The following is a 12,827-nucleotide window of genomic DNA, read 5'->3' on the forward strand; positions in this document are numbered from 1 at the left end:
CGTCCTGTGCGATGCTGCCTATGCTTACAGCCAGCTCAGGATGCTGCAGGGCTGAGCCTTAAGCATCCACCACTTCCCTGCATTTCCACCATTTCTCTTTAGCTTTCCTCTGGCAAAGATCTCCCATTATTGCACTCTTTGTAACTTGAGAGATGAAAAGAAGTCTTCTGCAGGACTGGTTCCAGATCCTCTAAACTGCCTGACAGCGTTCAGGCAGCAAACGCAGAGAAAAAAACCTTGCTTTCACAGCCCCTTCCAGGGAGAGGAGCCTGTGTAAAGTTTCTTTTCCCTCACCTGTGTTGTAAATGATAGTTTAAATGGTCATCTGTACTGCACCTTGTGTTGTCAAGAACAGCATTCTAATCTTAATTTACATAAGACTATTGATTGTAAAACTTTTAATATCGTGAGAGATTTCCCACAGAATAAAAAGCTACTTTAAATCCGAAGCGTTGTAGTAGAGGCATATTATGTAAAAATATTCATAAAATATTATAACATGCATATGTATGTACACACATGTTTATACTTATATATACAAATATAAATATATATATATAATTCAGTGATCTCTGACGTATTTCTAGGATGTATTTAAAATCTACAATGTTTTATTCTCAACCTGTTTATTAACTAGTTTTTTTTAATATTCTCTTTAGAACGTAAACTGTATTGCTGTTCTCAAATGAATAATTAAATTTTCGTTTTAAATGGTGCCCTTAATGAATATGTACAGAACAAAGTGCTAGTTTTGAAGAATAGATCAATAACTGAATAGAAAGAAAAAGCGCTTGTATTTCCTTTTAATACATTTTTCTCTAACTGGAAATTAGAACTTTCTGTTGATTTTAAAGATTTATCAAAACAATGTATTTGCCAGTAATATTTATTAATAGCATTTACATATTGCATAATGTTGTATATCTTTTGAGGCAGGAAGGTAAGTTGTATTATCTTCATCGCTTTGCAGATTAGGGAGAATTTCAAATTTTGCGTTTACATTTGCAAAATGCAAGAAAGGTATTTTTGAATGTTTACATTTCTAGTGCTTCAGACACCTTCTGCCTCAACAGAAACCTCATGTAGTTGTAGCTGAAGTTCCTTCCATAATGCCTCACAGTTACCAGCATATGCTTCCTAAAGTACAGTACCACCTGAATTTCCACAAGCTGTGGAAAGCTGTGTGCACTTGGGAGGAAAAGAGGGGCCTGTGCTGAAGAGGCACTAGTCTATCTATAAGTGCAAAGTCTCCTCCGCATTTCATCACAGAAAGGAAAAATGTACCCTGAGGTAGAGGATTAAGAAATTTGCACAGGACCAGACAGGGAAAATAACAGCAGTGACAGGATAAAAAGCGAAACGCTTCTGTCTCACACTCTGGGCCTTTCTGCGCCATTGATTTTTATGTAGATTTCCCCATTAAAATCAATGGGGAGTCTTTTCCAATACTGAGGGCAAGATATAACCTATAGACTTTATAACCAAATTTTCTGAAATGAAGACGTTAGCAAAAACTTCTTTTGCTGGATTCAGCCTAAAAATTAAGCGGTTAATGGGCTAAATTATTATTTGGCATCGACACCATTCCCGAAGGTGACTTGCTATCCCTGATGAAGGCTTCATCAGCCTGAAAGACGAGTGCAGAAATAGAAGTCCTCTGGAGGAGCAACAGGCTCTGACATAGAACAACAATGTCTAACACTGTCCCAGTCATTTCCTGGTGTGATTTGCACTGATTTAAAATATAAGACTAAAATATCTGCATTTGAATAATTGTTTTGGTCCCGTGTCATGCAGCTGATTTATAGTATGTGTCACTACACTGAATGTTGGTTCATACAATAAATTCATGTTTGAAAATCTGCAGGCACAAATTTAAGTATTTATTAAGAGCTGAGCGTAGCAAAATTAAGTTGATGTTAACTGTCATAATCACTTGCCTGAATCTTACCAGCAACTTCCAGGTATGTTTAGGAACATATTGCATGAGACAGTATGTTACTTTTGAGAAATGTCTACACACAAGCTTTCATAAACCTTTATTCTGTCTTTAGAATTTGGAATGATGGGAGATCATACAATTAAAAGTCAGCGACCTCGATCTGTTCATGAGAAAAGGGTCCCTCAGGAACAAGCTGATGCTGCTAAATTTATGGCACAAACTGGTAATACATCAGTTACATTTTTCTATTTACTGTTGTTAATTTTAGCAAAACCACTGCATGTTTCCATAATCTTTTGCTGCATATTTGTCAGTTTTCTAAGCTGATACTTTTTTTGGATCATTTATTATTTTTTTCCACCAGTTAAAGTCCATAAATAAAGTAGCTGAGAGTTAGGTAGATAATATAAAAAATGTGCACTGTGAATGTAGATACTGAAAAATTTAGTGTGAAAATGAATTTCTTTATTAACAAAAGTAGTCTCACACATGCAAGACACAGGACAGCTTACTGTGACATTAATTTTTTTTCAAAGACATTAAGAACGTGCTTCAGAATTTCTGGATAACTAGACTGAGATCTATTCCCAGCTTCAGGCGTTTATCAAAGTAATGAATTACTAGGATGATTTTAATGTGCATACATTCAGCATTTCCAGGCTTAGGCCCTGCACAGGCCTCTGTTCTCTAGTTTCCAGATTCATAATTGCTGAGTGAAATTGGCCATAACTAGTTATTAATTGGAAGTGCAAATTATCTAACAATTTTTTATCTAAAACATTTTTTTCTAATTTTGTTTGAGCAACTACATCTTCTTTAGATAAAAAAGAGAATGTTTGCCAACAGTTACCACAGCTGCCTTTGAAGTCAATGATAAAATTTTGACAGGGAGCTGAGTTAAGTTCTAATATACCAACATTATTTCCCATTCTGACACCATAGAAAATGATCTGTGCATCTGTTGGTAAAATCTAACTCTTCAATGATTCCCCTTTACTGGTTCCCTACATACTCCGTTCCAGTAAGTTACTGCATTAAAAATCTGGTGCCACATAAGTATTGTATGGATTTGAAACAACTTAATCTGTATTCCATAGATACTAACCTAGAAAATATGCCTGCATCAATCATACATAATGCTTCCAGTTTATATTCACTTTAGTAAAAGAGCTATAACTGAATCTAGTTATGTTGCATGTTGACTTCCTTAGCAGTAGGGTGCTTTACTTAACAGACTTGCAGAAATCATACATTAAGTAATCTAAATACATGTATAACAAATCAGTATAGATCTATTTGGTAAACAATTTAGAAGAAGAGGTCTGTTTCCCTGCCATTAATCTCTAGGACTACTTTTAAGGCTAACTCCCAGATGATACTACTGTAAGAAAACTTCAGTTGTATGTCAACTTAAATGGAAGAAATAAGCCTAAAACCTTCTTGGTTTCATGCAGTTTTTGTTCAGGCAAGTAGAACTTATGACTTACCTCTCTAGCTTAGACTGATAATGTTAGTTGCTTACTACGTAGAATAACACTTGTGCTTTTATGCTTCTTGAATTCATACAATTACTGTAAAATAAGTAGGAGAATCTATTTTATTTCCGTATAGAAATCCAGAAAACTTTCATGTTATCAGGTAAAACTTCTACCTAATAATTTCTAGTCATCCACTGCAGTGCATCTATTATGGGTATTAGAGAACTGCATTATAAATGCACCACTACTACCATCATCTTCTGATATATTGTGTGTGTGGAGTGGGAGATGATCATTCCAAATTATTCAGGCTTCGTTTTCAAGGTCCTGTTCTGAAAGCATGTGAGATGTATGAGCAGAGCATATAAACTTACATGCCCAATTTTGAGGAAATGTATCTTTTACATACTGTAGGTTAATACATTTTAAGTCATATGTAATACTGTGCTCTTTTTGAACATAGCTACTAATTTTCATCTCTTCTTCATTTTGATTTTCCTTTGTAGTGATCATTGCATATTTTCTTCACCTCTAATGCATTCATTTTATTGTGATGTAATTAATGTGATATCTTCTTAAACTGAATCATAAGGTTTTTTTAACATATCTCATGAATTTACCCATTGACTAAGAAGCCTAATAGCCTTTAAAATATGTTGTAAACGGATACTAAGTTCACAAGATTTTTTATGTTTTCAGCCTGTTTAATATTTTATTTTGTGTGTAATAAAAAATTTAAAAGTACTGTGAAATGTATATATGCTTAAAAGGACAGAGACGCAGAAACTGAGAATTGTCCTGAAAAACATTTATGAAAAGCATTTAATACTGCTTTAAGAACGGTGGACTTAATCCACTGAGTTTTGCTGGGAACTGGAACAGTTTTATATATGGTATTAAAATATGCATTTTCCTGTATGTTTATGAGTGGTATGAGGTAGTCAAACATATTATATTCTTTTTCAAAAAATATTGTATGAATAATTTATTGTCCTATATTTGTCATTTTATGTTTTTGGACTGATCCTTCCCTTAGGTGTTATGGGATTTAGAATGTATAATACAGGTAAGTGTTACACAGATCAATGAGGCCTTCCATACAGTAAGTTCTCTTTCCTCTTACATGTCTAGCAACAGGGGAGAATGAGGGTTTGGTAGCTTGCCAACAGTTGATTTGAGATTGTAGCTTTAATATGGTAGACATAAAAATACAAAAATTACAAAATAACTGAAAACTGCACGGAAAATAAAAAGTAGAACTTTTGAAATTCTCATTTCAAAAAAGAAAAAAGAGAAAAAAATAATGATGGAAGATGTATTTTAGGGTTATGTGGACAGTCTAAGTTTATTCCAGAAAATAAAGAAACCTCTATTTGCCTATGCTAAAAAAGGTCAACTATGATATGATATGTCTGTGAAGGTGTTTCCCTCTTTTAAAATACTGTAAAATAAGTAATAATCATACTGACAGCAGAACAAAATACTCTGAAAAATTAAAAATGACAAAAAACGTAATGCATGGTGCAAAAGGAAGTGACGTAGTCTGTAAGATAAATTTATCCTTTATTTTCTCTGTTTTCACTGTTTTTGCACAACAAATGGCAGAATCATGCTCCAACAAAGATTTTAGCTTCCTACCCTTACGTACGTTGAAGTATTTTGCTAGATTCTTCCTTTTGCAAATGGACAGTCATATATTCTCAAACCTTTTAGTAATGAAAGTAATTTTAAAATTCACTCAGTACAATCACAACTCTTAGTCTTGTTACTGCTGTTTTTCATCATATTCCAAGGATTAAAACCCACTTTGTATCACTAAGATCTTTGACATTTTTTAAATTTTAATATTTTATTTCTGTATTTTATTAGCTATGCACTGTCACCAGTCTGTGTAGGATAATAGATAATTTACAATGAGTATATATGATTGTTTTGCATAATGAGGAACATCTTGTGACATGTAGCTTTGACTTTTTCTTCTGTTTGACCTTTCATCTAAACCATGGCAACCATTTGCCTTAACGAAGGCAAAGGCAAAGTCAAGCATTAAACATGTAGGAAAAGAAAAGACAAAAAAAAGATTAGCCAGAAACCCATAGTAATATGAGTATTTTTACTATACTGTACATAGGACTTACACAGTATATAATAGTTACTGTCTACCTAGAGATGAGCCATATGTACCATATTATATCCTCTAACCTCAACCCAAGCTATGTAATAATCTAACCTAAATGCTAAATTCATGTCAAAAAATGATTAAAAAAAATCAGTGCTCTAAATTTCTCCTTTGTTCTCCTAACAAATAAACAAATGACTACCTGAAACACTTGGGTGAAGAGTTGTGTGTTAAAAAGTCATCTTTTTGTCCTTATCCATAGAAGTTGTTGCAATTTTATACCATTTTCTGAAAAGCAGGAGGATTTGTATATGCTAATTATAAAGTATTCTGTCTTGTTACTAAATACGAAGCGTAGTTTTTTTTTAAAGCTTTGAATAGGCTTAGAACTGCTTCTTAGAGGACTAGCAGAGACAAGCATTTTGTAAAGGTTTTGTGCCTGGCTTGTGGAAACAAAAAAAGAGCTTGGAACAGACGCTTGCTACGAAGGCACCATTCCAAGAAATCGTAGTATATCCTTTACTGCATTCTTGGAAGCTGCCACCAGAGACTTCCTCGTTTGCAGACTGTTCTCGATTGTTACATCAAAACTTTTGGCAGAATAGAGGTATATTGACACAACCAAAATTTTAAGCAAGCTATTCAAGACTGAAGGTCGTATCGTGCCACTGAATTTTAATCATAAAATTCCATTTGTTACAAAAAGAACTTAAATTTAAAAATCAATGGTGTAAATATACCCCACAGCATGGCATTTTATACTGATTTTTTAATGGAGAAGGGTGAACATGAATCCACAATTATTTACTCAAATTGTTCAGTGAGTTCACTTTAGCCATATTCCCCTTATTTCTGCATTTGCTTTCTGCGAATATTCAAGTGATGACGTTTTCTAAACATGAATGCCTTTGGAAAAAGAATTTCAGAGTGATGTGTATGGCTGTTCTTCGAAGCTGAATTTAAACACTCTTTCCTGAACATTCATGCAAAAAGTGCTTATGCATGCCTCATGTTAACAGAAACAGAAATAATATAATGTGCTATATCTAGAGAATAAAAACTGTCTCAGTTCAAATGTAGAGTATTAATAAAACACACTTTATTTTGTACCTTACGTTGAATAGTACTTTATGCAAACTAATTTTTATATCTTCCAATGTGTTTATGTGAAAACTGAAATAGCACATGCAACAGCACAGGACTGAAAAACTTTTTTTTTTTTTTTTGTGATGTAGCCACAGAATTTTTAAAAAGGCAAGCAATTCAAATTACAGACAGTTAGCTCATGAAATTGTTGGGTAAATGATTAATTGTGAATTCTGCATTCTGCTGTGCTGTTCCTATCTGACAGCTTTGAAAATAGTGGTAAGTACTACCTGCAGTAATGAGGTCTAGACCATCCAACAGTTTAGGACATCTGTAGGTCAAAAGCTAGTAACAGAACTGTGCAGGAAAAGATCAAATCAGCGTTCCAATCCCACTGTTCAAGTTAAAAATTAATAAGGAAAATGCTCCCCTTTGGCAGGGAATTTCTTTCAAATAGTAGATGACTGCGCTCAAGAAAAGATAAAGGATTAGGCGTTTGGCTTGGAGTTTTTTGAATCAGAATTCCGTAACTGGCAGTGTTTCATAAACTATTACCCAGTCTTCATTCCAGAGTGATGAATGTCAAAGCTAAGTCCTTTGCTATTATATAAAAAGAGTGATCTTTGTCCTTTTAGCATCCTAAGGGCAGTGTTGTTTCTAGAATACTGAAGGGCAGTATTTCTCCTGGAGCTGTAAATGATGCTAAGCAATCAAAGTGTTTTCCTCTGACAGGTATAATGTGACTGCAGCATTGTAGGTGTCTTTATTTTTTATTCATTGCACGTTTCCACAGCTGCTTTTTTCCATGAACTTTTAAATATTTATTTTAGTATGATAGTTCTGTCTTTAATTGTTAAGGGCAGACTATAATGAACTTCAGCAAAAAGATGTCTCATTAATATTTATATCTATATTCATGTGTGTTTGTTGTCTTGAATACAGGTGAATCTGGTGTTGAAGAATGGGCCCAGTGGAGTACGTGTTCAGTTACTTGTGGTCAAGGGTCGCAGGTGCGAACCAGAACTTGTGTATCACCTTACGGGACACACTGCAGCGGCCCTTTAAGAGAATCAAGGGTTTGCAATAACACTGCCCTCTGTCCAGGTAGTGTTAGCAGCCAATAAATAAAATTATGGATGTTTTTGAACTGTATAATGATAAGAATTTGAAATTATATCTTTTATTTTTTATTTTAACATGAATTGCAGAGGCATTTTGATTAGAACAGATAATTCTCCTCAGCTGTGAAATTTTGTCATATGGATTATTATTTTTACTTTCAGAACAGTCAAGCTATTGAACAAGAGTTCTTTTTCTGACAGTTTCAGATTTTTAAGAAAAAATCTATGTTCTTTGATTTTCATTTAAAAAAGACAAGACAGTACAAGTAGAATATACAAACTAGGGAAGAAATCCTGATCGCCAACACATTAAGAAATGGAGACTGATCAATAAGGCAGGTTAAGTTAACATATATCATTCTACGCTGCAATAGTTTAGCCATTTAGAGTACTGTCTTCTAGGCAATGGGCCAAACAATGTCCTCTGCACAGTAATGTCTGCATGGATTTCTTTTACATTGTTCTGGCCAGAAAGGGCAATAGCTGTCCGTCAAAGGAAGATCGGACAAAAACTAGCCCTCTTACAACTGACACAAGGTAAAGGTCATCAGTATCTTGCGTTACAGCTTTCCGACTCCTTTTGTCTCAGAGATCTGGACACAGGTGGAGTTTGACAGCAGTTATACACTAAGGAGAAGAGGCAGACATGTTCAAGATACTTGCTGAAAGGGCACATCTCTTTTCTTACCTTTAGACTTTCTGTCTGTGGGTCTGACTTATCTAGGACAGAAGGCAAAAGAGAAAGCATATGCCCGATGACTACATTCATTTTCCCCAGTATCTCTGAAATGGAAAAACCATATTCCTCTCTTGAGATGCACAAACTCCTCAGCTGTTCTGTAACACTTGATCCCAGAAGGTGGTGAGTCTTCAGGTTCTGGGGAAGCTGACTGTGTTTTCCCAAGTAAGGTAGACTGTCATACGTAGAGAACCCCAGGGGCTTTATCTGAATGACTGGGAATATGTAGAGTCAGACTCTCATGTTGTTACTGTGTAACAAAATATCCAGTGCTGACTGCATAGGTGACCCTCAGAGTATGCATATCAGTATTGTTAGCATTGGGGAAGCTTCTCTAATGAAAAGCAACTTAAAATATTATATCTAGCTAAACAATTAGTCTTCCAGACTTAATCCTGCACGTTGTTCTACATAATTACAGTAACCTTATTCATTTACGTTGGTCTCTGGCTACAGGAGTCACTGTGTACAGCAGTGTGCAAGATTAGCAATTTAGAAATGTGCTTTTCTTTTTAATTATTAGCCTAAATATCCTCTGTCCTCATTATATTATGAATCCTGCCTCAGAAAGTTGCATGGTTCAGGATTACTCCTGGTTCGTGGAAAACAAAATGAGTAGTTGGTAGACTGGAATAATTAGAAAACAAGTATGACCAAACAATCCAAACCTACACATACATATCTGGAATGTAGCCTAGATACCTGTACCTGTACCACTCATTCCATACAGCTTTTGGACTGAATTAATACATCAAGCTTTTACATCTTAGAGAACAAATTAGAAGCACAAACATGGAAAAATAACAGTAGAGTCTCCTTGTAACCTACGGATAAAAAATATACTGGAGCATATTCATTATATGCTTATATGATTAGTAAAAAGGTGGGGAGGGCATTTTGAGAGCTGTAATAATGTTTCCAGGTAAGCTGTCCCTCTGAAATAAAAAAAGTATGCAGAATGGCTTATGGAATATACTTTGAACATCTATCCAGAAGCTTCAAGAGAATCTGTTAAACTTAGAAATACTAGTGCACGGCTGGAACGGTATTTTCATCTCCTCCTTCATATACTCCCTTTAGTATCCAGTATCCTCACTGGGATGCTAGTGAAGATCATCTGTCTGTGATCTGACTGTCTTGGAAAACTTTGAGAATAGGATTCACCAGTCTCACCGTTATGCAACAGTGAGCTAGAACACAAAATCTTTTGCATAAGTACATGAAATCTATTATTGGATTTGTCATTTCTAGATTCTTTTTTTTTATTCTGCTGAATATAATTTATTTTTATTTTTAGTATTGAAATATCATATTAAATTTCAAAATAGTATTGCAGATAATTAAAGTAAAATCATGAAGAAATCATCTTTATCCAATTTTTGGTTTATTTATCTTTGTTCGTGACCAATACTATTTCAGAGAAGGGAGGCCGTTAGGCAGCTGCAAATGTCACAGGATCAAGAGCCTTCTGGAAATGCAGTAGGCATCAAAATATAGCTCATGTAAACCGCTGTTACTGGCTCTTTTGTGAGCAAAGGGTATCTCAGGATCCAGTATTGTAGTGCCATTGATTTATTTCAGCTTATTGGATAATGTATAACACAGCTAAGACCTCAGGGGGAAAGAATGTTAAATTTCCATGCCTGCAGCTGATCTCCGTTAGTTTGTTTCTCCTTTCTCCATTGCCTTCAACCCATTTCACCACAAAATTTAGCTGAAGTTCAACAGTTTCAGGCCAATGAGTAAAGCAAAACATGGCAGGAGCAGGAATACGCTAAAACATTTCAAACGTTTGTATGCTCAAAACTGTACTTTGGCTGATGTGATACACTAAGGCTGTTGGTGCTTATCTCTGTTTTTCAGGGCTCATAGTAATAAGCTTCAGCCACGTTGCTGAAATTTTCATACATATTTTGATATATTTTGTGCCTGCAAGGGTAAACTAACACAATGGATACAAGGAAGTTAGCACTAACTGTTTGAATTCCTACACCTTTACTATTAGTAATTTATGCTCGAGAAGTTCAGAGCTTCTTCTGAGAAGAAGAAAACAAGAGGGAGGAAAACGTAACTGTCTCTTTAGAGAGAGATATACAGGAAGTAGAGTAGCTATATGGCTTAAGCATGAAGGTTGACGGGCAGGTGTCAGAGTGTGTGCTGAGTTTACCTACTATGAATTTAGGAAAGATTGAAGAAAAGACTTTTGGTTGCACCATTTAAGCCGTACTACAGGACCAGACACTACAGCACTTAACTGAGTTTAATTTTGTGCATACAAAACCTCTGATTTCATTCAAAAAATTCTTTTAATCTAGATTCTGTTTAGATACAATTATTCTTCCATATTAAACTGTTATACTGTATATCGCAAAACATCACTGGCCATGATATCCTTCCATAGTTTAAAGCTGAACAAATTAAAGTAATTTAAACCCCGATAAAAATCTCCTAAAATATGCTTGTAGGAGGAGTGCCAACGTGGCCTCACGCCTCCTCCCACCTCACAGAAGTTGTGTATTGTGAACGCTGTGGGTGTTCACTTCAACACGATTAGGTTCACAGAGTAGCAGAACTAAGGGAAAGATGTTCTGCTGTAATCCAAACTCGTTGTGCTAGCAATGTTTTTTGACAGATAAGTTGGCAGTAATTTGAAAATTTTTGTCCCAAATAATGAATTTTGCATTTGAAACTGTGTTACAGAAAACAGTAACTCCTCTGTGGGCCATCTCTCCATCTGGTATAAGTTGGCATAGCTCATCTGGCTATAATTCATCAGATGTTATAGGGTTTTTTTGCATTTAGGGAGTGGTATTAAAGAAGGAAAATGTAAAAGAAATATCAGACAAAAAATCAAAGGTAAAAAAAAAAATAAATTAAAATATCCTTCAGTGGGTTTCCTAAAGATGATCTGGATAATACTGGACACTGCTGTGATGCATTTGTTTAGATCAATTGCCCGTGATATTCACATGCTGACATTGGTAGTTTTATTAGTGTTATGCCTTTTCCATCCCTGACTTTACTAGTTATTTACTAGTTACAGAGAAGCAAGTCATATACATGGAAGAGGGTACTGTGAATTTTTTATTAAATAAGCTAAAATTTATCACAGAAGACAATTTTGGGCACAGCTCCTCACTTTGAACTAGAAACAGATAAAGGCCGATGTAAGTTGGAATGCGCTCAAAGCCAAACACATTGTTTTGGCTTATGCTCAGATACAAAACCACCAAAGAATTAGTCTTTGTTACAGCTTACATGCAGTCACGCTTGCCAGAAGAGACATGCAGTCTTTTGGCTCAAGACAATGGCTTTAAAGAGCCCCTTAATTTTTAAATGAAGGCAACATATAACATTTTGACAGCCTCAACTCTAAACCCAAGTGTAAACATTAGATTTAAACTAATATATACTCTGCAAACCTCAGCCTGTGTCTACTTAGTGCTTAGATTTTTCCTATTTATTATTTTTACAGCATAATCTTTTTTTAAATTTAGCTTTTAAAGATTGACTTGTTATGTTTTATACTTTTTGAAATTCTTGTTTCATCTGAGCTTCTTAATCAACTGTTGTAGTATCAATCAATTAAAATATTTCTTTGTTATTACTAACTGTCCCTTAGATTCCAATCTGAGAAATTATTTTCTCATTAATTCTTCTAATCTGATCAAAAAATTTAGAGTTTTAGAGATATGTCTGGTTTCCAAATCTAAAGCATTGTCAATGAGAAAAATCTTGAAATGCTAAGAATGAGTCAGAGTACCTCTCTAAGAATAGCACCTGTTGAGAAAAGATGTAATGTAAGGGCTTATAAACAGATATAGTCATCAACTTACTAGCTTTAGAAGCACTAATTTTCATGTTTTTGACCAAAATGTCCAAGTTAATCAAAGTTTTTAAAATCACTAGACAAAAGTTTTTCACTTTAACATTAATTTTGAATATTCCAGGCTTTTTTGCTAATAAACAAAGATTGATGTAGTATTTAGGATATGAGAACTTTAATAAAGCTAGCCATGTAGAATGTGGAATAATTATTGTATTTTTAGACCACTCATACATGACTAATCAATGATCCCTCAACAACTGAGGTGTTACCTAGTGGGTGAAAATGTTCACTGTATGAAGTTTGACATTTCTGTCAGATACGATTTCTTTGAAGTTATCTGAAAAACATTTTACCTCAATGTAACATCTGAAATGACAATTTTCCTTACTGTTAATGGAATGCAGTAGAAGCTATGTACATGCAAAATTCCCCTTGATCTTACTGATCCTTTTGTGTTAATATATCCCTGGGCAAATGTCCTTCCCCACCTAAAGCAACTGAATTTTGCCTCAG

General features: G+C 34.6%; 1 protein-coding gene across 5 annotated transcripts in view; it reads left to right on the top strand.

Moving 5' to 3' along the window:
- The window catches only part of ADGRB3 (adhesion G protein-coupled receptor B3), a 461,840-nt gene that overhangs the window by 178,778 nt on the left and 270,235 nt on the right, over positions 1-12,827 (top strand). For 4 of the 5 annotated variants that reach the window (XM_009689155.2, XM_068937480.1, XM_068937481.1 and 1 more), the window contains exons 3-4: positions 2,055-2,165; positions 7,568-7,729. In XM_009689155.2, coding sequence (XP_009687450.2) covers positions 2,055-2,165; positions 7,568-7,729 — 273 coding nt within the window. The remainder of the gene's footprint in view (positions 1-2,054; positions 2,166-7,567; positions 7,730-12,827) is intronic. The other variant, XM_068937482.1, reaches the window with a different exon arrangement.

Source organism: Struthio camelus, chromosome 3, assembly GCF_040807025.1.
Source record: "Struthio camelus isolate bStrCam1 chromosome 3, bStrCam1.hap1, whole genome shotgun sequence".
In the NCBI taxonomy this organism is placed as follows: Eukaryota; Metazoa; Chordata; class Aves; order Struthioniformes; family Struthionidae; genus Struthio; species Struthio camelus.